At 40.1% G+C, this 24,410-nt stretch overlaps 1 protein-coding gene across 4 annotated transcripts in view; it reads right to left on the bottom strand.

Moving 5' to 3' along the window:
- The window catches only part of Ttbk2 (tau tubulin kinase 2), a 61,555-nt gene that overhangs the window by 31,364 nt on the left and 5,781 nt on the right, over nucleotides 1-24,410 (bottom strand). For all 4 annotated transcript variants that reach the window (XM_070005918.1, XM_070005917.1, XM_070005916.1 and 1 more), the window contains exons 2-5: nucleotides 12,860-12,995; nucleotides 9,363-9,510; nucleotides 8,291-8,364; nucleotides 3,496-3,636 (exon numbers count right to left, since the gene is read on the bottom strand). In XM_070005918.1, the coding sequence (XP_069862019.1) occupies nucleotides 3,496-3,636; nucleotides 8,291-8,364; nucleotides 9,363-9,510; nucleotides 12,860-12,928 (432 nt within the window). In that variant the 5' untranslated portion in view covers nucleotides 12,929-12,995. The remainder of the gene's footprint in view (nucleotides 1-3,495; nucleotides 3,637-8,290; nucleotides 8,365-9,362; nucleotides 9,511-12,859; nucleotides 12,996-24,410) is intronic.

Consider the following 24,410-nt stretch of genomic DNA (forward strand, 5'->3'; position numbering starts at 1 on the left):
AAAAAAAAAAAGAATTTAGGCAACTGTTAAACACAATATAACAATGACTTAAGTAAATTGGGAACACTACGTTATTTGAAGTTCTAGTCTATGGCAATGCTTAAATGGTAACCCAACCCTTACTTCTTAAAATGAGAGAAATAAGGAATGTATTAAAAAACACACAGTTCATAAATTTCCTATAAGGATCCGAAAGTTGATTTTCACTAAGTCTAAAGTAAAACTACCATTCAAGGAAACAGTTCTAAACAGACTTAAGGAAAATATACTTTGCATTTTTCTCAAAAATCAATGTAGCAATTTATACAGGATTCTAGGTACTCACATATAGTGAGACCAAAAGAGGGTACTCAGAGGAGAGAATCACAAAGGTGCAATGCCTAAGCGCCTCTTCATACTTACATAAAATAACATACACACTGAAACTAACTCCTAAGATATGGAAACAAAAAACTTTTTCTGATGATTCTGACTTCTTTTATATGGTATAGTCACATGTATATCATCGGTAGGCTGTGGAGGGGCACAGAACTCAAGGGAAAAAGGTTGAAAAAGTGCAGCAGTGGAGCTCACAGGACACTGATGAGAATGAACTATACAATTCTTGGGTGGAGATGGGAGGGAGGGACTGGGAGAGAGTGAGGGAATAGATGAGATGTATAAAAGGAAATGCAAAGCTGGGCACCGGTGGCTCACGCCTGTCATCCTAGCTACTCAGGAGGCTGAGTTCTGAGGATCTCGGTTCAAAGCCAGCATGGGCAGGAAAGTCTGTGAGACTCTTATCTCCAATAAAAACCACTAGAAAAGTGGAAGTGGCACATTGGGTTAAGCAGTAGAGCGCTCGCCTTGAGCTGAAGAGCTGAGGGACAGCGCCCAGGCCCAGAGTTCAAGCCCCACAACCTACCAAAAAAAAAAAAAAAAAAGGGGGGGGGAATGTACTCATTACATGACTCATATAAATGTAACCCCTCTATATACCACCTCTATAATAACAATAAAGTAAATTTTAAAAAATCAATGTAACACATCCCTTTCCATAAAGGAAATGCAAATGAAAACAACTTTACGATTTCATTTCTACCCGTTAGGCTGACCAACATCAAAAATCCAAACAAATTCTGGCAGGGATGTGGGAAAAAAAGGAATCCTATTTGCACTGTTGGTGGGAATGTAAACTAGTACAACCACTCTGGAAGTCAGTTTGGCGATTCCTTAAAAAAAAAAAACCAACAACAAAAAAAACTAAACAGAACTTCCCGGTAACTCACACCAGTCTTGGGTATCTACCCAGATCTTTATAAGTCAGGATAAAGACACTTGCATATCTATCTTCATCGCTGCACTATTCACAATAGCTATGGAAATAGCCCAGATGCCCTAAAACAGATGAGCGGATCAATAAAATGCCGTATATAGCTGGGTGTTAGTGGCTTACCCCTGTAATCCTAGCTACTCAGAAGGCTGACAGCTGAGGATCACTGTTCAATGCCAGATGGGGAAGAAAGTCTGTGAGACTCTTATCTCTAATTAACTACCAAAAAAAAAAAAAGCCAGAAGTAGAGTATGATTCAAGTGTTAGAGTGCTAGCCTGGATCAAAAAAAAAAAAAAAAGCTCAGGGACAGTGCCCACACCCTGAGTTCAAGACACAGAAGCAGCACGCACACACAAATGTAGTATATATACACAATGGAATTTTACTCATCTATTAGAAAATATAAGATTATGTCATTTGCAGGAAAATGAATGGACCTAGAACAAATCATGCTAAGGTAAGCCAAGGTCAAAGACACACAAATGGCATGTTTTCTCTCAGATGTGGAAGCTAGCTTTAAAATATAATGGAACAGTTATAGGACTAAGCATTCACACACAAACAGTCAGATGCCCTTAGGGGAGGAATCCAAAGATTATAACTTCTCTGGACCTGTAAAATACTATTTATGAAAATAAATTCCAGGAAATGAAAACATGGGTTTTTGGTGGTGGTGGTGGTTGTATTTGTTTTTGCTTTTGGAGAGGGGAAAAGGGATGCAGAAAGGGAGGGAGGAAGGATACACAAAGCAATCATGCTATTCAGTACGCACTATGTGAAAAAGGAACCATGTAACTTTGGGCTGGGACAGGAGGGGGAAACTGGGGGAAAGTGAAGGAAAGAGTGACATTGTCCAAAAAAAGGAATGTACTGATTACCTGACTTATGAAATGGTAACCCCTCTGTATAACACCTTAATAAAAACAATAAAATTATATTTAAAAAAAAGAAAAAGAAAAATCAGTGTAGTTGGATGCTGATAGTTCACACCTATAATCCTTGCTACTCAGGAGGCTAATATCTGAAGATCGTTGAAAGTTAGCACAGGTAGGAAAGTCCATGAGACCCTTAACTCCAAAAAACAAAACAAAGGGAGGTGAAGGGTAAACAAAGGAGGAGGCTGCAATGCTTGGTAAGAAATGTATGCATTATCCTGCCCATGTAATTGTAGCCCCTCTGTACAGTATGTTCTCAAATAAAATAAAATAAAATTAAAAAACAAAACAAAACAAAACAAAAAGAAACCTACAATACTCAAATCATGACACAGAATGTACAAAACAGAAGTTTCTAACAAAAACAAAAGAAAAAAAAACAAAACCCACTATATTTCTATAGTAGCACTCAAGAGAAAAGTAAGGTGTTTTTTTTAGAGCTGATTTTTTTTTTTTTGGTCAGTTGTGTGGCTTAAACTTTGGGCCAGGGCGCTGTCCCAGGTGATGGGAAATAGAGCACAGCATATGAGCTAACAGCAAAGTCTCTCTCTACACACACACTTTTTCTTTTTTTTTTTTTTTTTTAACATAGTCTAAATAGTTGTACAAAGGGGTTTCAATTCAACATGTCAATTTATGTGTACAATGCATTTTGTTCAATGTCACACTTGCCTTCATTCTCCCCTATTTCTTCTAACTCCACTCATCCCCCCTCAAGTTACCTACTTCTATTTTCACATATGTACACAACTGTATTCAACCACCACTTCCCTCTTCATTCATCTTTCCCCCTCCCAATAAATTCCATCCTCTTCAGAGAGGACATCTCTCAGCTTCCTAGTATTTATTTTGTTAACTTGCTAATTGCTCAAAGCAAAGTTCATATGTATTTTTAACCAGTTTCAGGGGGGAAAAATTCTAAGAACTACTAATTTAGATGTCAAGCTGAGTAATTAGCAATGATAGCACACATAATAACAAGAGTGGAGCATAAAATATTTTTAATTTGGCTGGCAAATAACATTTGTTATGAGAAAAGCTCTTAAAAATAAGTTGTGGTTTGTAATTACCATTCTCAGAAAAACTGCAAGTTATAATTTGCTTCCAAGCTTTTACAGAAATTAAATATTTCTTTCTATTTAATCACAGTAAGTACAGAAAGCTACATTTGTAATTTATTGTGTTTCATCATACCACTAAGGGTACCAAACAAAACCCATCTGTGTTGTGATAGAAAAAGCCCCTACCGGTTTGATGTCCCGGTGCAGAAATCCCACAGAATGGATGCTTTCAATAGACTCCAGAATCTGTTTCCCCAACCGAAGAGTAGTGCTAATGGTGAATGTGCCCCGAGATTGGCTACGGCGAAGATCTGCCAGATTCCGACCCTGTGAAACCAGATGATCACTTTTAAACATGGTAGTGAAGCTGCTATAAGACAGGGAAATTATTCACTTACATTAAAAATGCTGTGACTGAAATGGCAAAGGTTTTCCCCAAGTTGTAATCCTCTCACTTAACAGAAGATAACCTCTTACTAACATGAAGGTTTCAGACAGATTTAAGAATAATTCACTGGACACTGGTGGCTCATACCTGTAATCCTAGCTACTCAGGAGCTGAGGTCTGAGGATCATAGTTTGTAGCCACTCCAGGCAGGAAAGTCTGTGAGACTCCTATCTCCATAAACTACTCAAAAAGGCTAGAAGTGGTGCTATGGCTCAAGTGGTAAAGTGCTAGCCTTGAGCACAAAAGAGACTCAGGGACAAGCCGGGCGCTGGTGGCTCACGCCTGTAATCCTAGCTACTCAGGAGGCTGAGATCTGAGGATTGCGGTTCAAAGCCAGCCCGGGCAGGAGAGACCGTGAGACTCCTATCTCCAATAAACCACCAGAAAACCGGAAGTGGCGCTGTAGCTCAAGTGGTAGAGCGCTCGCCTTGAGCTGAAGAGCTGAGGGACAGTGCCCAGGCCCAGAGTTCAAGCCCCATGGCCGACAAAAAAAAAAAAGAGACTCAGGGACAGAGCTAGGACCTGAGTTCAAGCCCCTGGACTGGCAAAAAGAAAAAAAAAAAAAAAAAAGGAAAAGAAGAACTAGCTTTTTAGTATAACAGGTTTCTGATTCATCATGTTTCCCTTTATCCCAAATATGATATAACAAACATTCAATTGCTTGTAGCAACAGATAAAAGCAATGGCAAGGACCTAGCATGTGCCAGATGCATAACATTCATTAGGATTGTTAGTCCTCACAGCATCCCAAACATAAATTGTTTTGCTCCTTTTTTACAGATGAGGAAAGCTGAGTTCAAGTCAATGATATATGGAGACAGGTAGGGAGGTAGATAGGTATACAGGTAAGGAGGAGATGAGGGCGGGAGAGGCAGAGGGAAGAAGGGAGAGAGGGAGGGAGAGGGAGCGGGAAAGGAAGGAAGGAAGGAAATTCACTTAAAACTACTCAGGTAGTGAGGATAAGGAAAAGGAGACCCGTAGATGAAGTTACTCTGACCAAATTATAAATAAAAATGCAATTTTGTAAGTGATAATTTAGAAAAAATAGTTTATCCCCAGGAGACTATGCTGTAGTTTTAATTAATATTCCAATAGTTTTTTTCTTCAAAAATCCAAAAATTTGATACAGATAATATCGGAACTTTACTTGTAAACAACGAACATCATAATATAACTCTAAAGGAAATCAATTATGCTTGACTTTTTTTTTTTTGGTCAGTCCTGGGGCTTGAACTCAGGCCCTGGTTGCTATCCTTGAGCTCTTTTTGCTCAAGGCTAGCATTCTACTGCTTTGTGTCACAGTGCATCACTTTCAGTTTTCTACTGGTTAACTGGAGATAAGAGTCTCATGGACTTTCCTGCCCTGGCTGGCTTTGAACAATAATCCTCAGATCTGAGCCTCCTGAGTAGCTAGGATTAGATGCACTGGTTTGAGCCACGAGTGCCCAACTATGCTTGATTTTTTTTTATATTAAGAATGATTTGCTGGGTGCCAGTGGTTCATACTTATAATCCTAACTACTCTAGAGGCTGAGATCTGAGGTTCCCAGTTTGAAGCTATCCCAGGTAGGAAAGTCCATGAGACTCTTATCTCTAATAAACTACTCAGAAAAAGCCAGAAGTGGCACTGTGGCTCAAGTGGTAGAGCACTAGCCTTGAGCACAAAGAAGCTCAGGGACAGTACCCAGGCCCTGAGTTCAAGCCCCAGGACTGGCAAAAAAAAAAAAAAAAGATTCAAGCCAGATGCTTCACTGAAAAAAAAAAAATTCAAACCTCATACAATATAAATAGAACATATGGATAGCAAAATCTGAGAAGATGAATGCAGAGTTGACAAAAAAAAATAGGGAAGGGTTACTAATGGGAGTAGGAGTTTTTGTGCCAGTCTTGTGCTTTAACTCAGGGTCTAGACATAGTTCCTAAGCTCTTTTGCTCAAGGCTAGTGCTCTACCACTTGAACTACAGCTTAATTTCAGTATTTTTTTTGGTGATTCATTGGAGATGAAAATTTTACAGACTTTCCTGCCCAAGCTGGCTCCAAGCCACAATTATCAATCTCAGTCTTCTGAGGAGCAAGGATTACAGGTGTGAGCCATCAGCACCCAGGTGGACTTTTTTTATATAGTAATATGCAATGAATAAAAAAATTTCACTTCTCTCAAGTAATTCCATAAATTTAATAATATCTCAATACAAATGCAAGTAGATTTTATTTTCAAAATGTGCAGCATTCCTAAAAGGAAAGAAAATAATACAGTGTACCCTATGTATCTACCCAACACCCAGGACTAACAATTACTTCACAATCATTTTTTATCTATTATCTTTCCCAAACATCCTATTCCCCATCTTACACATACATTCTATTTTCATGTAAATTCCAGCCATATCAGTTCATCTATCTAAAAACATGCTTAAGAGCAAGTCAATAATGTAAAAAAGAAGTTATTAGCAATTCTGTTATTGTAAATTTGAATTAGAAACACCAATACGAGTCATGGCAAACTTCTTTAAAAAACCCAAAAAACCTTCCGGCTGGGTGCTGGTGGCTCATGGCAGTCATCCTAGCTACTTAGGAAGCTGAGTTCAGGAAGATTGCTATTTGAAGCCAATCTGGACCAAAAAGTCTAAGAGACTCCATCTCCAAAATAACTAACAAAAACCTTAGCTGGAGGTTGTGCCCCATATGGTAGCACACCAGTCAAGTAAATACAAGACCCTAAATTCAAACCTCAGTACACAGAAGAAAAATGAATCTAACCACTTGAAAAGAATTTTGAAAACAATGAGTCTCACTGATGCAATAAGCATTGATAACATCTAAACTGTGCTCTCCAAATAGCATTTCTTCATTTCCCATCTTTACTTTTTTTTTTTTAAGTCGGTCATGAGGCTTGAACTCTGGGCTTGGGCGCTGTCCCTCAGCTCTTCAGCTCCAGGTGAGCTGAGCGCTCTACCACTTGAGCCACAGCACCACTTCCTATCATTTCCCATCTTTAAAAAAATCAACAAAGGGTTAAGGAACTGGCTAATTCCAGCTCTAGAGAATAGAATACACAGAATGAGTCTAGTTTTCTACTAGAATACAAAGGTGCTATGTAATTCTATCAAAATAAATCCATATCCAAGAAGAAAGCCAAAGATAGAACAATGTGAGTATTAAAAAGAAAAGTGCCACAAGTGCCATTAAGAGAACCTCACAGGGGGCTGGGAGGATGGCTCAGTGGTAGAGGGCTTGCCTTGCATGCATGAGGCCCTGGGTTCGATTCCTCAGCACCACATAAACAGAAAAAGCCAAAAGTGGCACGGTAGCTCAAGTGGTAGAGTGCTAGCCTTGAGCTGAAGAGCTGAGGGACAGTGCCCAGGCCCCAGAGTTCAAGCCTCATGATGGACAAAAGAAAAAAAAAAGACAAAGAGATCCTGCACAGGAAACAAGTACTAGCTTGCACTGATGGCTCACACCTGTAATTCTAGCTACTCAGAGGCTGAGATCTGAGGAATATAGTTCAAAGCCAGCCAAAGCAAGAAAGTCTGTGAGACCCTTAACTCCAATTAACCACCAAAAACTGGAAGTGGAGCTGTGGCTTGAAGTGGTAGAGCACTAACCTTGAGCAAAAAAGAGCTCAGGTATACAGCACCCAGGCCCTGAATTCAAGCTCCACAACCACCACTAACAACAAAAAGGGAAATGAGCTCACTAATCTCCTACAGAAAATACTAGGCAACCACTTCATATTTCTGAAAACTGATGAAGAAATCAAAATTAATCCTGCATTTCCTATGTGAAATATACCTCAAGAAAAGACTTCTGATGAATGGAGGATGTATTTATGTCTCTGAAATCATTGATAGGTAGGTAAATTGAAAAAAATTTTAAAGGAACCAGATGTCTAAAATAAAGTCTGCATTCTCATTCTGAGGATGAGCAGAGAGAGAGAGAGAGAGAGAGAGTGTGTGTGTGTGTGTGTGTGTGTGTGTGTGTGTGTGTGTGTTCAGGGGCAGAGGTGGTGTCAAAGAACAGTTTCCCTCTTCTGCCTGCTTTAGTCATTATGCTCATTTTCTAAGAACATCTTTACTCTGCTCTCAACTCCACTCTCATATCTAAAGGAGAAGAGACAGTTATGTTGATGAAGAAAGAAAGGGTCAACATTTATCAAGGTCAACTAATGCTTTCATTTTTAAGTAGCTATGACCGGTATTTCAATGTATAAATGGGAAACTAAAATGCTTAAGGTAACAAACATGGTATGAAGAGACAGGAATAGAAAGACTCAAACTACATCCTACAATCCATGTTGGGAATGAAAACTTTTACACAAATGACAATCAGTGAGGTAAACTAAAATAGCTTAAAAGAATAACCATGTTATTTTTGGAAAGCTTTTATCAAGTCTATTTAAATATAGTTCTATCTATACAATGTAAAATCTTCTGGTATGATAGTAAAAGATTGTCATTCTATTCAGACTTAATGTAACTGGGCACTTTAATCAAAACTGAAAGATTTTCGGATACGTTTTCAAGATAACCTACCTGCAACTGCATGACCACATAGTTGAATCGATCATTCCTCCCACAGCCAATAAATCTACAAACATGGTCTTTCCCTGGATAAAAAGAGAGAGAGAGAAAGAAAGAAAGAAAACAATAGAAAAGGATATATCATATATTCCTTTCCAAAAACAAATAATTTGTTGTTCTTTAGTATTTTATGATTCAATAAAATATGTAAAATACTTTGAGACCTTTTGAATAGGAAATATATTTTTCACAAATTTTATCTATCTACCCCTAAGTTTGCACTGCTCCTTGTGTGGTCAAATAAATATTCACTGAATGAATACAAAATGAATAAAAGAGCTGGTGACACTGGCATATGCCTGTAATATAAGCTACTTAGAAGGCTGAGATTTGGGGAATTGAAGTTTGAAGGCAGCTCGAGAAAAAAAAGTTAAAGAAACTCCATTTCCAAAAAAAACTAGTAAAAGACAAGGCTAGACATATGACTCAAGTGGTAGAGCACCAGTAGAAAAAGCAAGCTGAGGAAGCTGTAGTCCCTGAGTCCCACAAAAAAAAAAAAAAAAGGAAGAGAGAAGGAAAGAACAAAATGAATAAATAATGAAAGAACAAATGCATGGTAATTTATTTAGTGGTGCTGTGTACCAAGTGGTAAAGCACTAGCCTTGAGCTGAAGAACTGAGGGACAGTGCCCAGGCCCAGAGTTCAGGCCCCATGACCACCACGACCACCACTACCACTACCACTACCACCACCACCACCACTACCACTACCACCACCACCACCACCACCAACAACAACAACAACAACAGACTAGAGCAGATCCAGGCTGCTATCTCAAACACTGGAATTATTCTGCTTATTCTCCCATCCTTACCATGAAAACACCTAACATCTATTTATTTTAAGCAACCACACATTCCTGCTGATATAATAATACAATTTTTAAGAAAAAATTCTCTGTATGTGTGTACCTAGCCAACACCAGATTATCCAGTTAGTAGCTACAGAATAAAAGCTAGGTTCAGGAAGGTAACAAATGATAAAGTTATCATACAAACTACAAATTGCATCCAAAGCAGCTTACCTTGTAGTTTTTTCAAAACAGCAACCTCCATTTTCAGAACTTGTTTTGGTTGTTGAGCTGATTCCACTTTCAGTGCCACATTTTCCCTGGTGAGCATGTCCAAGGCATCGTAAATTTCTCCAAAGCCCCCACCCCCAATCTTTCTCAACTGCACAGAAAATAAAATAAGAACACACTCAAAATTATGAGAAGATTCTAACTAGACATCAATTCATCCCTTCTATTTAGAAAAAATAGTAATTCTAATATCCCTATTTTGTAATAAAATATATCTAAATTATTAAAATATATACAAAGAAGAAAACAGCTATCTAGAAACAACATGAAACCTTCTACAGGTCTTCTTACAAAAAATAATGAAATTATTTTGGTAACCAACAATTCTGGTCTCTAGCCAGCATCAGAAAACACACGTACACACACACACGTGCATACCCATACACACACACACGTGCGTACACACATGCGCGTGCGTACACACGCACGCACACGCACGCACACACACACAGAGTACCTGAGTCACTTCCCACAAATGCCACTCAACACCCAGCTTTGTTGTTTTAATTCTGAAACAGTTGCTTGCAGACTTTTTAAACCACGAAATCCTTTTGCTAATAGAAATCTTAAATGGAACCAATCTGGTGTCTGTCAAAAGTGGGAGGTTGGAAAACAGACTAAACAGTGAGTACCCAACCATCCAATGTTTACTCGCCTATCTGAGGCAACCAAGAGGCTCCACACAGCAGGCAGAGCACTACTCCCAACTGCCTCAGAGCTGACAATCGGCACAATCAAATAGGAGTGAACTTAATCAATTGAACTACTTCCACCAAACATTCAACATTCTTCCTAATAAAACTTTAGCTTCACTGGACAAAAAGCAATATCTTTGATATCACAAACAAGGTTTAAAGAGCTGATGACAATTGAACCTGTAGGGCTCTGAAAACCTGAGCTGTGTGATATGCGCTACACTATAAGCAGCATGGACTGGGGCTGAATATCTCATGTACAAAGCTCTGGGATCAATACCCAGCACCACAAAACCAAAAAAGCAAACAAGATACAGCACAAAAGTAGTCATCTTAAATTCCCTGAAGCTAGGGTTTCTTCTTATCACACTCTCAGACATCTAGGATATGACAGAATAAAGGAAGTTATCAGTAGAAGGAAGGATCCAAAAACTAACCTCTCTAGAGGCTTCTAGCTCATGTCCTACTTATTTTTCCAGCAGATTTTCCCTCATTACTCTATTTAGGTTGGTTTCTTTACTATATAAGGGATTTTTTAGTCTAATCATTCATCATTTTATCAGGTCATACACCTCAGAGATAACTTGTACTATCCTACTACTTTTCAATTGTCAATGTCTCACTCCACTTGAGACCAACTAAACTTCTTGAAAGAGAGGCTACATATGCTCTGTTTTTTTATGGCCCCATAGCATTTGGCAAAGTTCTACATACATACATACATACATATATACATATATACATATAGACACATATACTCATAGGTATATGTATATGTATATATATCCATCCTAGGGCTTGAATTTAGGACCTGGGTGCTATCCTTGAGCCTCTTTGTGCTCAAGGCTAGCACTCTACCACTTGAGCCAGAGCACCACTTTTGGCTTTTTCTGAGGAGTTTATTGGAGGTAAGAGTCACATGGACTTTCTGCCCAGGCTATATCTCAGCCTCCAGAATAGCTAGCATTACAGGTATGAGCCACAGAGGCCTAGCATGTTTGTTTTATTATTGCTCCAGAACTGCTTACGCTGTATGCATAAGCCATTATTGTTCTTTATTTTTAATTGATGGTGGGAAGGGAATACTATGAGGAACTACAGGATGAGTTTAAGATTCAAAAGATAAGTTCCATAATTATTCAGTTAAACGGTTGCTCTGTGTTAAGCTCTGATTGATCTTATGATTGTTTACATTATATCCGTTAAACAAAGCCTAATAAAACCTTAAAAACTCATAAATAAAAAATAGTGTGTGCCTGTAGGCACAACTACTCAGAAGAATGAGGTAGATCACCTGAACCCAGGAATTTGTATCACAGAAAACAAAATGAACAACAGCAACAAAAACTATGGAAATAGCACCAAAGATATATCCTGCCAACACGGATGAGAGGTGGCTTATTGCTCTACCTCACAAAAAACTTTATCAGTAAATGACAGAATTCAAAAAAACCTAGTTCATTCATTTATTAGGTTGGCAAAGCCCTAAAACATCATTATTGCCTTTGAGGTAAGGAGACAGACAGGCAGTTTAGTATGATAGTGGCACTTTAGTTAAAGAATAGAACCAAGAATTATAGCATGGTGTATTTTTCAAAGATGAATCATCATCCATCCTGCTCTTCTTCAATGTGAGGAGGACCTTTCACACTGAAGAAGGAAATGGGAGCTTGCCACTTGCCACTCTCCTCATCAAGTAGTAGGATCTAAGGACAGGGATGTAGTTTAGTGGTACAGTACTTGTCTAACATATACAAGGGTTCTATCTCAACATAATAACAAACAGATGTAGGATCTATTTTCCCATTTTTTTTGTTGCTTTAACTCAGAGAAAATGGCAAGGTGACACTGCTTCTGCTGTGAGGAGAGAGGCCTTGTGCTTGAAAGCAAGCCATACTATAAAAAGTATGGTCATCCTGAGAAGTCAGAACCACAGCAGAGCCCCTAGAAAATGAGCTACCAAATTGGGAGAGAATGAGAGCGCTAAGGAGCCCAAGGTTAGAGACCCCAAAGAAGCTATTTGGAAGTGTATCCTTTCCAATCAATCCTGTTATGTCCCATGGCTGAGAGGAATCAACTGGGTGAACTCATCCCTTCCTTCTGTCTGTTTCTCCCCATTCTTTTTCCTCTCTCCTTCCTTCCCTCCAATCTCTCTCTCTCCCTCTCCTCCACGTCTCTTGTGCCAGACTGTACCACTCAAACCACACCTCCACTACCAGCTTTTTGGTCATCAACTAGAAATAAGTCTCTTGGATTTGTCTGTCTCTAGGCTGGCTTCGAACCTTGATCCTCAGATCTCAGTCTCCTGAGTGGCTAGGATTACTGGCCTGAGCCACCAGTGCCTGGCTTCTCTCTAAGCTGAATCATTTTACATGAAAGTTCATCATATCTATCTCTCTATTTTTATGTATACTACACGTTTCCTTAATTATAAGTTAAAAACATAAAAGAACAGTACAATAAAATGTACTCTCAAACTGTATTTTTTTCATTTGTTCTTAGCCTATGGTTACTTTTATTTATATTATTTAATATCAGTTTGAAGATAGGAAAATTTAGTACTGTATGAAGCAAGTTAAGAATTAAGATTATAAACAGAATTTTATCATAAAAATGACAGGCTTAGGCATATAAGCAATGTAGATAATATTTCCAAAGAAATGCTATTATTGTGAGGGTACCACAAGTTATTGCTCCTCAATATGTGCACACACACACACTCTCTCTCAAGAGATGTACACTCACCACTTTCCATCTTTCTTTGACCAGGATTCCAACACTGAGGATATCTGGCTGCTCTCCTCCCCCACTCATTGCAGAACACTGATGTGGTAAAATAGCTACACAGGCATCTAGCTCTCAATGGTGGTTTCCATTTAACCTAAGGCAAAACAAACAGCAGCAGCATATCAGGGTTAATTAACACAACATTCAGGCATCAAGAAGCACTACATAAAGTCAGTTGTCGGAGGGAGAGAAACACAAACACACAGGCATACACAGACATACCCCTCTCCAAAATTGAACACAAATTTAAAAATGAACGGTGCCTTTCTACTGACAGAAGCCCAGACATTACAAATACATTGTTACAACACAGATATAATAACTGAGATTGAGAGATTACAGGGCAAGCATGGGGGGTCAATGGCACTTGACCCAGACAGATTACTATCCTGAGTACAATGGTTGCCCAAAGAGGGGATGTTATTTAAATAGCTTGTAGTTTAAATAGGTTGTAACATGGAGCTTGACATTATTAAAGCTAATCATATTTTTTTTTTTTTTTTGTCGGTCGTGGGGCTTGAACTCTGGGCCTGGGCGCTGTCCCTCAGCTCTTCACCTCAAGGCGAGCGCTCTACCACTTGAGCTACAGCGCCACTTCCGGTTTTCTGGTGGTTTATTGGAGATAGGAGTCTCACGGTCTCTCCTGCCCGGGCTGGCTTTGAACCGCGATCCTCAGATCTCAGCCTCCTGAGTAGCTAGGATTACAGGCGTGAGCCACCAGCGCCCGGCTGCTAATCATATTTTAATGTTACAAAATGCATAGGAAGCCGGGCGCTGCTGGCTTACACCTGTAATCCTAGCTACTCAAGAGGCTAAGATCTGAGGATTGTGGTTCAAAGCCAGCCCAGGCAGGAAACTCCATGAGACTCTTATCTTCAATAAACCACCAGAAAACTGGAAGTGGCGCTATGGCTCAAGTGGCAGAGCGGTAGCCTTGAGCTGAAGAGCTCAGGGACAGTGCCCAGGCTGAGTTCAAGCCCCATGACTGACAAAAAAAAAAAAAAAAAGCATAGGAAATAAACCTAAACATGAGAAAGGGCTCTGACTAAACCCTCTCCAATATTATGAGAAAAAGAATAACAGTAAAAATAGCATATCTGTAGGAAATGAAGATCAGGAAAAATAGCCTAAAGGAGATGTAACTATAACCTAGTCTGGGAATGAGAGATAATGACAGTGATTTTCAGGAACTATTTTCAATGGAAAAAAACAAGATGCAGGTAAGGATTATATCTATGGTATGCCACATTTATGCAAAAGGAAAGTAAAATATATTTATATTTTTTATTATATTTTACTATTTACTTTTATTTAGTATTTACTTTTCATTTTTTCATTTTTATTTTTATTTTTTTGTGCTGGTACTAGGGCTTGAACCCAGGGCTTGGGCGCTGTCCCTGAGCATCGTTGCTCAAAGCTAGAGCTCTATCATTTGAGCCACAACTTCACTTCCAGCTCTTCTGGTGGTTAACTGGAGACAAAAGTCTCATGGAAGCTGGGCACCAGTGGCTCACACCTGTAATCCTAGCTACTAAGAAGGCTGATGGGGCTGGGAAGGTGGCTGAGGGGTAGAATGCTTGTATTGCATGCATGAGGCCCTGGGTTCAATTCCTCAGCACCACATATGCGGAAAAAGCCAGAAGTGGCACTGTGGCTCAGTGGTAGAGTGCTTGCCTAGCATGCATGAAGCCCTGGATTCAATTCCTCAGTACCACATAAACAGAAAAAGCTGGAAGTGGCACTGTGGCTCAAGTGGTAGAATACTAGCTTTGAGCAAGAGCTCGAAGAGAGTGACCAGGCCGAGTTCAAAGCTTCAGGATTGGCAAAAAAAAAAAAAAAGAAAAGAAAAGGAAAAAAAGAAGGCTGAGATCTGAGGATCAAGGTTCAAAGCCAACCCAGGCAGGAAAGTCAGTGAGACTCTTATCTCCAACAAACTACCAGAAAACTGGAGTGGTGCTGTGGCTCAAGTGGTAGAGCGCTCACCTTGAGCTAAGGAGCTGAGGGGCAGTGCCCAGGCCAGAGTTCAAGCCCCAAAACCAACTGGGCTGGCTTCCATCACAATCCTCAGACCTCATCCTCCCAAGTAGCTAGGATTACAGGCGTGAGTCACCACAGGCTTTTGCTTTTATTACTTTTTTAAAAAAAGAAGAAGCCGGGCGCTGGTGGCTCACGCCTGTAATCCTAGCTACTCAGGAGGCTGAGATCTGAGGATCACGGTTCAAAGCCAGCCCGGGCAGGAGAGACCGTGAGACTCCTATCCCCAATAAACCACCAGAAAACCGGAAGTGGCGCTGTAGCTCAAGTGGTAGAGCGCTCGCCTTGAGCTGAAGAGCTGAGGGACAGTGCCCAGGCCCAGAGTTCAAGCCCCACGACCGACAAAAAAAATAAATAAATAAATAAATAAAAATAAAAATAAAAAAAGAAGATAAGCCAATAATTTCCTTTGATGAAAACGATTCTCTTAACGTGCATAGACAAACATTCAGTGAAGGGCTAGCAACTATTTGAGGAAATATATTCTTGTCATGGCTACTCAACTCTGTCACCACAACACAAAAGAAGCTACAGACAATATGCAAACAAGTGAGTGTGGTTGTATTCCAACCAACTTTAAAGAAAAACTAAAGATTCTGTGTAATACAGTTTTCAACTTGGAATCATGTAAATATTTTACAAATGACAAAAAATGACTTCCTATACTTCAAGCTAAAGAAAGCAATATAACAAAAAGTGCTCATCAAAACTGTCTTTAAGCCTATTTTTGTCTATCAGTAATATCTTCCCCTGGGAATAGTGGCATAGGCTAAGGCAGAGGGGAGTTCAAGGCTGGCCTGGGAAACACTCGCTAACCAAAATGATGATCGTAATGATCTCACTTAAAAAAACCTAGCCAGTCAGTAACAGCCACCTTTGCGTAACAAAAAGAGAGTACTACTAAATACTCGTACTTTATCAATCCTTGAACTCCATAATTTTCCAAACCAAGTAAGGAAAAATTTGTTTCACTCGAAGAAATCCTGCCCTATAGTCATAGCTCTCTTTTGCATGAAGCATAACAAATTTAGCATTTTGTTCAGATACTGAGTGGGTGGCATCTTCAAGATAATTAAGAGGTAATATTAAATTTTAAAAATACTAAAAATGGAGAAGGGACAATCTCTAAAAATGTAAAAGAGTACAAAACCAGTAACTCATCGCCTAACAAGTTTGTGGCAGAGACAAAAAAAAAAAAATCACACAGAAAACAATTACTTTAAGTAACTATAAAATACAGTTAAAGAAAAGTCAGACCATCTGGGTGCCAGTGGCTCATGCCTGTAATCCTAGGTCCTCAGGAGGCTGAGATCTAAAGATCATGGTTCAAAGCCAGTTCTAGGTTAAAAGTCCTTGAGACTTCTATCTCCAACAAGGTACTCAGAAAAAGCTAGCAGTGGTGCTGTGACTCAATAGGTAAATCATCAAGACTTGAGCAAAAGAGCTCAGAGACAGAGCCCAGGCCCTGAGTTTAAAACCCATGACAGAGAAGCAAGCAAGCAAACAAGCAAACAAAAAAACCCAAACCAGGGCCTGGAAGGTGGCTCAGTGGTAGAGCGCTTGCCTTGCATGCCTGAGGCCCTTGGTTCCATTCCTCAGCACCACATAAGCAAAAAGAAAAAAGCCGGAAGTGGCGCTGTGGCTCAAGTGGTAGAGCACTAGCCTTGAGCTGAAGAGCTGAGGAACAGCGCCCAGGCCCAGAGTTCAGGCCCCACGACCGGACCCCCCCAAAAAAACAAAAACAAAACAACAACAACAAAAAAAAAACCCAGACCAACCAAACTAGTATTTTGAGGTAGGGACAAACTTCAACAGTAGCTCCTACTCTACCCTCTAACTTCACTGTGATAGGGTTTGGAATGAAGAGAGATGAGTTTTTAAGAGTAAGAATGGATCTTTCCTAACTTGTAATAACATTTTCTCTCGAAATAAAAATATTCGGATTATACATCCTATTGAGATATATCTTGGAAAATAAAAGAATCACAAAAGAAATCTTAGAACTACACTCAGTAGTTTTTTTGTTTGTTTGTTTTGGTTGGTCGTGGGGCTTGAACTCTGGGCTTGCGCACTGTCCTTGTGCTCTTCAGCTCAAGGCGAGCACTCTACTGGCTTGAGCCACAGCACCACTTCCGGTTTTCAAGTGGTTTATTGGAGGTAAAAGTCTCACAGACTTTCCTGCCCGGGCTGGCTTTGAACCTCGATCCTCAGATCTCAGCCTCCAGAGTAGCTAGGATTACAGGCGTAAGCCACTGGTGCAGTAGTTTTAATACAAGTTAATAAAAAAGTGACCAATCAGGGAATTTTGGACTATAGAATTTGCAGAAGGCAGGATGAGCTAATAAACTAAAAACTACCAGACAACAAAATGCAGCAGGGGGGCTGGGAAGGTGGCTCAGTGGTAGAGCGCTTGCCTTGCATGCATGAGGCCCTGGGTTCGATTCCCCAGCACCACATAAGCAAAAAGAAAAAAGCCGGAAGTGGCACTGTGGCTCAAGTGGTAGAGCGCTAGCCTTGAGCTGAAGAGCTGAGGGACAGCGCCCAGGCCCAGAGTTCAGGCCCCTCGACTGGATCAAAAAAAAAAAAAAAAAAAAAATGCAGCAGGGAGCTATAAAAGAACCAGGAACATACAACCTTAACAGTAGGAGACACACCAATTAGAAAGTCATCTCTTGGTGGTGGTGGTCGTGGGGCTTGAACTCTGGGCCTGGGCGCTGTCCCTCAGCTCTTCAGCTCAAGGCTAGCACTCTACCACTTGAGCCACACCATGCCACTTTTGATTTTCTGGTGGTTTATTGGAGAAAAGTCTCATGGACTTTCCTGCCCAGGCTGGCTTTGAACCGTGATCATCAGATCTCAGCCTTCTGAGTGGCTAGGATTACAGCCGTAAGCCACCAGCTCCCAGCTCTGTGAGACTCTTAGCTACAATTAACCACCAGAAAACTGGAAGTGTTGCTATGGCTCAGGTAGTAGAGTGCTTGCCTTGAGCTGAAGAGCTCCAAGACAGTGCCCAGGCCCAGAGTTCAAGTCACACAAGCGACAAAAAAAAAAAAAAAAAGCACAAAGCTGTCAATTGTTTGAATTCATTCTTTTAAGCAATACTAATAATTTTAAAATAAACAGGAAACTAGATACTGCAAGAAGTGAATTAATATCCTTAATGGACTAAAACAGGAAGTAAATAGCTAATGAATTTTTTAGGAAGGATACTAAATCTAGAGGCTGCCAAAATAGATCCAAAGAGGATCAAAATATGAACAGAACATGCTAAATGGAGATTTAACTTTTAAATACAAACTAAAATGTGAAAAATCATTTGAAATACTTGCTACGCCAAAAAAAGACCAAGAATATGTACCAAATTATAGCAAGTAAACATTGAGATTATCATTGAGCACCAACGGCTCACACCTGTAATTCTAGTTACTCAGGATGCTGAGATCTGAGGATCTCAGTTCAAAGCCAGGGCTGAAAAGTTTTTGAGACTTTTATCTCCCATTAACTACCCAAAAAGGCAGAAGTACATTTGTGGCTCAAAGTGGTAGAACACCAGTCTTAAGCACAAAAGCAGGGACAGCACCCAAGCCCCAAGACAACACACACACACACACACACACACACACACACACGCACACACGCACACACACATACCACACCCCAAAACATTGAGAGTACCCCAGATCATGAAGCTCTTTAACATAAAGACTACATAAAAATTACTTTATCGGGTCTGGGAAGGTGGCTCAGTGGTAGAATGCTTGCCTTGCATGAATGAGGCCCTGGGTTTAATTCCTCAGCACCACATTAGCCGAAAAAGCCAGAAGTAGTGTTGTGGCTCAAGTGGCAAAGTGCTAGCCTTGAGCTGAAGAGCTGAGGGACAGCGCCCAGGCCCAGAGTTCAGGCCCATGACTAACAAAAATAAATAAATAAAATAAAAAATTACTTTATCTTCTATCATAAGTGAGTATTGAACTTTGTGGTAAATCTATATAGACATTTGGAGAAGTTACTTAGCACAAAATGAGACATCAAACTGCATACAACTTAAATCATAGAGATTCACATACAGAGAAGTATAATAGAAAACTAAAAGAAAACAGAGGCAATGGTAGAGCAAAATAAGAATGATGAAACAACGAAAGGAATTTTTTTTTGGTGGGTTGTGAGTCTTGAACACTAGGCCTGGGCGCTGTCCCTCAGCTCTTCAGCTCAAGGCAAGCACTCTTGAGCCACAGCACCACTTCTGGTTTTCTGGTGGTTAATTAGAGATATCCAGAGTCTCATGAACTTTCCTGCCCAGGCTGGCTGCAATCCTCAGATCTCAGCCGCCTGGGTAGCTAGGATTACAGGCTTGAGCCACCGGCTCATGGCTGGAAATGATTTTTAGTGTATGAAAAGTGAAAAAATAAAACAGGAAAGGCTGGGCTTGATCTCAATATCACAATATAAACAAACAAAAAAACCCAAGACCAAGTAAGACAATAAAGAGCATTCCCTAAGGAATATTATCTGAGAAATAAACATATCACTGAAGCAAATTTATCATCATCTAACTCCAGGGACAACTTCACAAAACAGAGATCAATTCTGACTGTTAGGCCCATTATTTCTCCTTTTCCTTCTTATTTCCACTGTAACAATAGTGATTAAGAATTGAAAGCACTAATATATTAACACTAGTAAAGACTTAATTTATCATATTTATCATAGTATTCACAAACTGTTGGGGCACAATAAATGATAGTCATTACTTATCGTGTCATTTTGTAAGTTACTTAACAGGAGGAATAGTCACAGCTACAGACATAATCTAATCCAAAATAGTCCCTGGCTTGTTTAGATACTGATTAAGGGAAATGGGCATCTTTGTATGATCACTGCATTTAAATCTGATTTCCAGAAAAGAAACTTTAATGATTACTTATCAAATTTACATAAAAATGTTTTTGGCAGTATGACAAAATTATTTTTCTACAGCTATGATCACTACTTTTTTTTTTTTTTTTTTTTTTGGTGGGTCATGGGGCTTGAACTCTGGGCCTGGGCGCTGTTCTGGTGGTTTATTGGAGATAGGAGTCTCACAGTCTTTCCTGCCTGGGCTGGCTTTGAACCATGATCCTCAGATCTCAGCCTCCTGAGTAGCTAGGATTACAGGCGTGAGCCCACCAGTGCCCGGCTTATGATCACTACTTCTAGTATTGTTATAATTTTGCTTTTAAAGTAAGTAGAAAATTAGTTGATCAGAAAAGAATAAAAATAGCTGGGCACTAATGGCCAGTAATTCTAACTACTTAGGAGGCTGAGATCTGAGGATCACAGTTTGAAACCAGTCTGGGCAGAAAAGTCTATGAGACTCATCTCCAATTAAACAGTAAGAAGCCAGAAACGGAGATATGGCCCAAGTGGTAGAGTGCTGCTATCCTTGAGCAAAGAAGCTCAGGGATAGCACCCAGACCCTGAGTTCAAGTCCAAATAACAGTATTTTTTAAAAATGGAAGTAAAAAGAAAAAGGTCTTCAAAAAACAAAAGAAAGAAAAAGAAGTTCTTAAAAAGCTACTTTGGGGGTTTCTGTTGTTATTTTCTGGTGAGAGAGACTGAACCCAGGGTTTTATGCATTCTATCACTGAACTGCATCCCCAGTGAAAATGCTGAGAAAAAAGAACACATAGACTTGAAACACATAAATCAATTCAGACTGCAAAAAATGAAGAGAATGTGAATTATAGCTCAGCAGTAGCATGTCCAGTGCCACAAAACAAACAAATAAATAAAAAACAAAAACTAGAAGTGCATCAACTTCATTCTAATTCAGGGGGCAAGGAGAAGCCATCAAAGCACTTCAGAGAAAAAGTTCATTTAGGAGATGATCTGAAGTAATATCTTCCTTTATCCATGAGATGCAAGCTAGATAATTCATGAAATAAACAGCACAGATTTTATAAACGTCATGTATGGTTTATGTAAGTTTCTGTTCTTTAACAAAAAAAAAAAAAAGAAAAGTTATTTTTAGTCATGATTTTAATCTCAAAGAGTATGATGCCAGAATTAATCATCAAAAAAGTTCATGGTGTATTTAAAAGTGAGGAAATATACTTGAAACTATATTTAGGGAATAGTGGGGAATGACTACTCTTTAAGATTTAAACACACCCACCACTGTACTGGCGAGGATAGTGTAAAAGGAAGAAAATTTACCCTCCCACCTTAGGCAACTAGAAAAACAGACAAAATTCATGAAACAACTGATTTCAGTCATTGAACAACAGGCAGCACAGCCCAGGGATAGATGAGAAAGGGAAAGCAGTTCACTGCCTGGGGGAGTTTTCAGGGTGAGGACTGGGAATGGGGAAACACAAACACAGCCCACATATCTCCGTAAGTTGAGGAAAAGTTAAGAGGCCAAGGAAGCTAGAGTTTACCACAGGTAGAAGACTGGAGAGGAGAAAAGCTAGAAATCTACAGAGGGTTCTCCTTGAAACTAGAGGAGTGATCAGCATGTGTTGAAATGAAGCAGTCAAGACCAGGTAGAATAGTCTTGATGCTTACACACCTGCATACCCAAGTGCTACAGTAAAAAAATAATAATGGGAAGAAGGAGCAGGAGGAGGAGCAGAAGCAGCAGCAGCTGCTGCTGCTGCTTATGGCTGACACCTGTAATCCTAGTTACTCAGAAGGCTGTGAGATCCAAGGATAGCAGTTTGAAGCCAGCCAGGGCAAGAAAGTTGGTGAGACTTTTATCTTCAATTAGCCACCCAAAAGCTGAAGTGGAGCTATGATTCAAGTGGTAGAGCACTAGCCCTGAGCAAAAAATGCTCAGGGACAGTGCCTAACCCTGAATTCAAGCCTCAGGAATAGTGGCAAAAACAAAAAGAGAAGAAAAAATTTTAAATATTAATAGCCTTGAAGTCCTGAAACTTTTTTTTTTTTTTGTCAGTTGTGGGGCTGGAACTCTGGGCCTGGGTGCTGTCCCTCAGCTCTTCAGCTCAAGGCGAGTGCTCTACCACTTGAGCCACAGCGACAATTCTGTTTTTCTGGTGGTTAATTGGAGACTTTCCTGCCCAAGCTGGCTTTGAACTGCAATCCTCAGATCTCAGCCTCTGGAGTAGCTAGGATTACAGGTGTGAGCCACCGGAGCCCAGCTTCTGAAACTATTTTCAAATAACTGTATCCGAAAGCAAATTCCAAAAATATTTTTTAAAATATTTAAAAAAAGAAAACCAAATACACAACATTGTAAAATTACATCTGACAATAAAAAATGACCAGGGAGGGGCTGGGAAGGTGGCTCAGTGGTAGAGCGCTTGCCTTGCATGCTCAAGGCCCTGGGTTTGATTCCTCAGCACCAAATAAGAAAAAAGCCGGAAGTGGCACTGTGGCTCAAGTGGTAGAGTGCTAGCCTTAAGCTGAAGAGCTGAGGGACAGCGCCCAGGCCCAGAGTTCAGGCTCCACGACCGGACCCCCCCCCAAAAAAGAAAAAAATGACCAGGGATAGGCACCATCCCACAGGCTGGGGGTCAGAGTGTAAAGGAGGGAAAAGGATTAAAGCTCCTTACAGCTTTCTCTCTCTGCTTCCCAACCGCCATTTGGTGAACTGCTCAGAGCCCCCCACCCCCAACCAGGTACCTCAGATGTATCATAGACTGAAACCTCTAAAACCATGGACCAAAACAAGGCTACCCTTTCCTGAGTTGTTTATTATGTGAAAGTATTTTGTCACAGTGATGATGTCTAACACAAAAAAAATCGAGCCAGGAAAGTGAGGTCACTGCTCTATTTGACCATGTGGTTTGGCAGCCTTTGAAGCAGTTTTCTGGAGGAGTTTGGAAGAGTGGACTAGAGAAAGCCTAAAATGGAGCAAGCAGAAGCTAACGGGTGGTTTTGGTGGGAGCTCAGAAGACTAGAGAGCAATGCACACAGAAAAGACTATTTTCATGAAGTTTCAAATGCGAACAAGGACTCTCTCAGGAATTGACCTATAGCTCATCCATTGACATTCAGCAAAGAACCTGTCACGTGTGCTACCAGGAGCCCTGGATGCACAACATAGAGCGGCCCATATAATGTTTGCCCTACTAGGTTTTGATCTTGCTTTGGTGCCATTCCCACTTGCTATTTTTATATTCCTCCCATATGGAATGGGAACCTTGACCATTTGTCATTGTATGCCAGAAGGCTGTAATTTTTTTTTCTTTTTGCAGTACTTGGTATTTGAATCCAGAGCCTTGTATTTACTAGTCAAATACTCTACCACTTGAGCCATGTTCCCACTTCTATCCTTTTTGAGGTAGAGTCTCAATAACTTTGTCCAGGCTAGCCTCAAATTTGAAATCCTCCTGTATTTGCTTCTAAGGAATTGGGATTATAGGCATGCACCATCACTTCCAGTCTTTAATCTTCTTTTTAACTTTTCAGGGGATTAGCATCTCAAAGAAGACTTTGAATGTGGACTTCTGAACAATGTTGAAACTTTTATGGGACTCATGGAGACAGACTGAATGCCTTTTGGATTATGAGATGGACACAGCCTTTCCGGGACCAGGGATAAAATGTAACAGTATAAAGACATGTGTTTGCTGTGAATTTAACAAGGGCTAGACTTGTCAATGGGTATTCTTGATTGTCAAGTTGTTTGGCTCAAGATTAATAAAGGAGACTGAGATCTGAGAATTGCAGCTCAAAGCAAGCATGGGAAGACAAATTCAAGAAACTCATCTCCATTTAACTAGCAAAAAGCTTGAAGTTGAGATGTGGTTTAAAGTGGTAGAGTGATGAAAAAGCTAAGGTATAGTGTGGAAGGCCTTGAGTTCAAGCCAATACTAACACGTGCGTGCGTGTGTGCACACATACACACAATCAATAAAGCATACTTCTCTGTACATGTACATACAAATATTTTTCAGAGAGGATTAACAAAGCAGAAAATTTCATTCCCCATTGCTGCTTTATTAGTCACTGAAAAATGTGATAAAACTATTTTTTTCAAGATAGTTTAGAAATGGAGGTAGTACTAGACCAAGGTGGGGGGCAGGGGAGGAGATGGGGCTGGGAAGGTGGCTCAGCGGTTGAGTGCTTGCCTTGAATGTATGAGGCCCTGGGTTTGATTCCTCAGCACCACATAAGCAGAAAGAAAAAAGCTGGAAGTGGGGCTGTGGCTCAAGTGATAGAGTGCTAGCCTTGTGCTGAAGAGCTGAGGGACAGCGCTCAGGCCCAGAGTTCAGGCCCCACGACCAGACCCCCCCCAAAAAAAAAATAAATTGTTAGTCCAATCTTGATAGGTCACCAGAGAAGCCAATAAACTACTTTCTACCTCCCATTTTTAAGGACACATGATTATAGTTCCAGATTGTTTTTCAAAGAACAGTTAACTTTTTACATTGGGGAATTTTACCCCTAATGAAGTGAAAACAAATTTTTTAATATAATTTTAAAGACTACACTCAGTTGCCTGACATAAGCAGCTCATGACTATAATCCT

Source organism: Dipodomys merriami, unplaced genomic scaffold (assembly GCF_024711535.1).
Source record: "Dipodomys merriami isolate MVZ:Mamm:240054 unplaced genomic scaffold, mDipMer1.0.p SCAF_69, whole genome shotgun sequence".
Classification (NCBI taxonomy): domain Eukaryota; kingdom Metazoa; phylum Chordata; class Mammalia; order Rodentia; family Heteromyidae; genus Dipodomys; species Dipodomys merriami.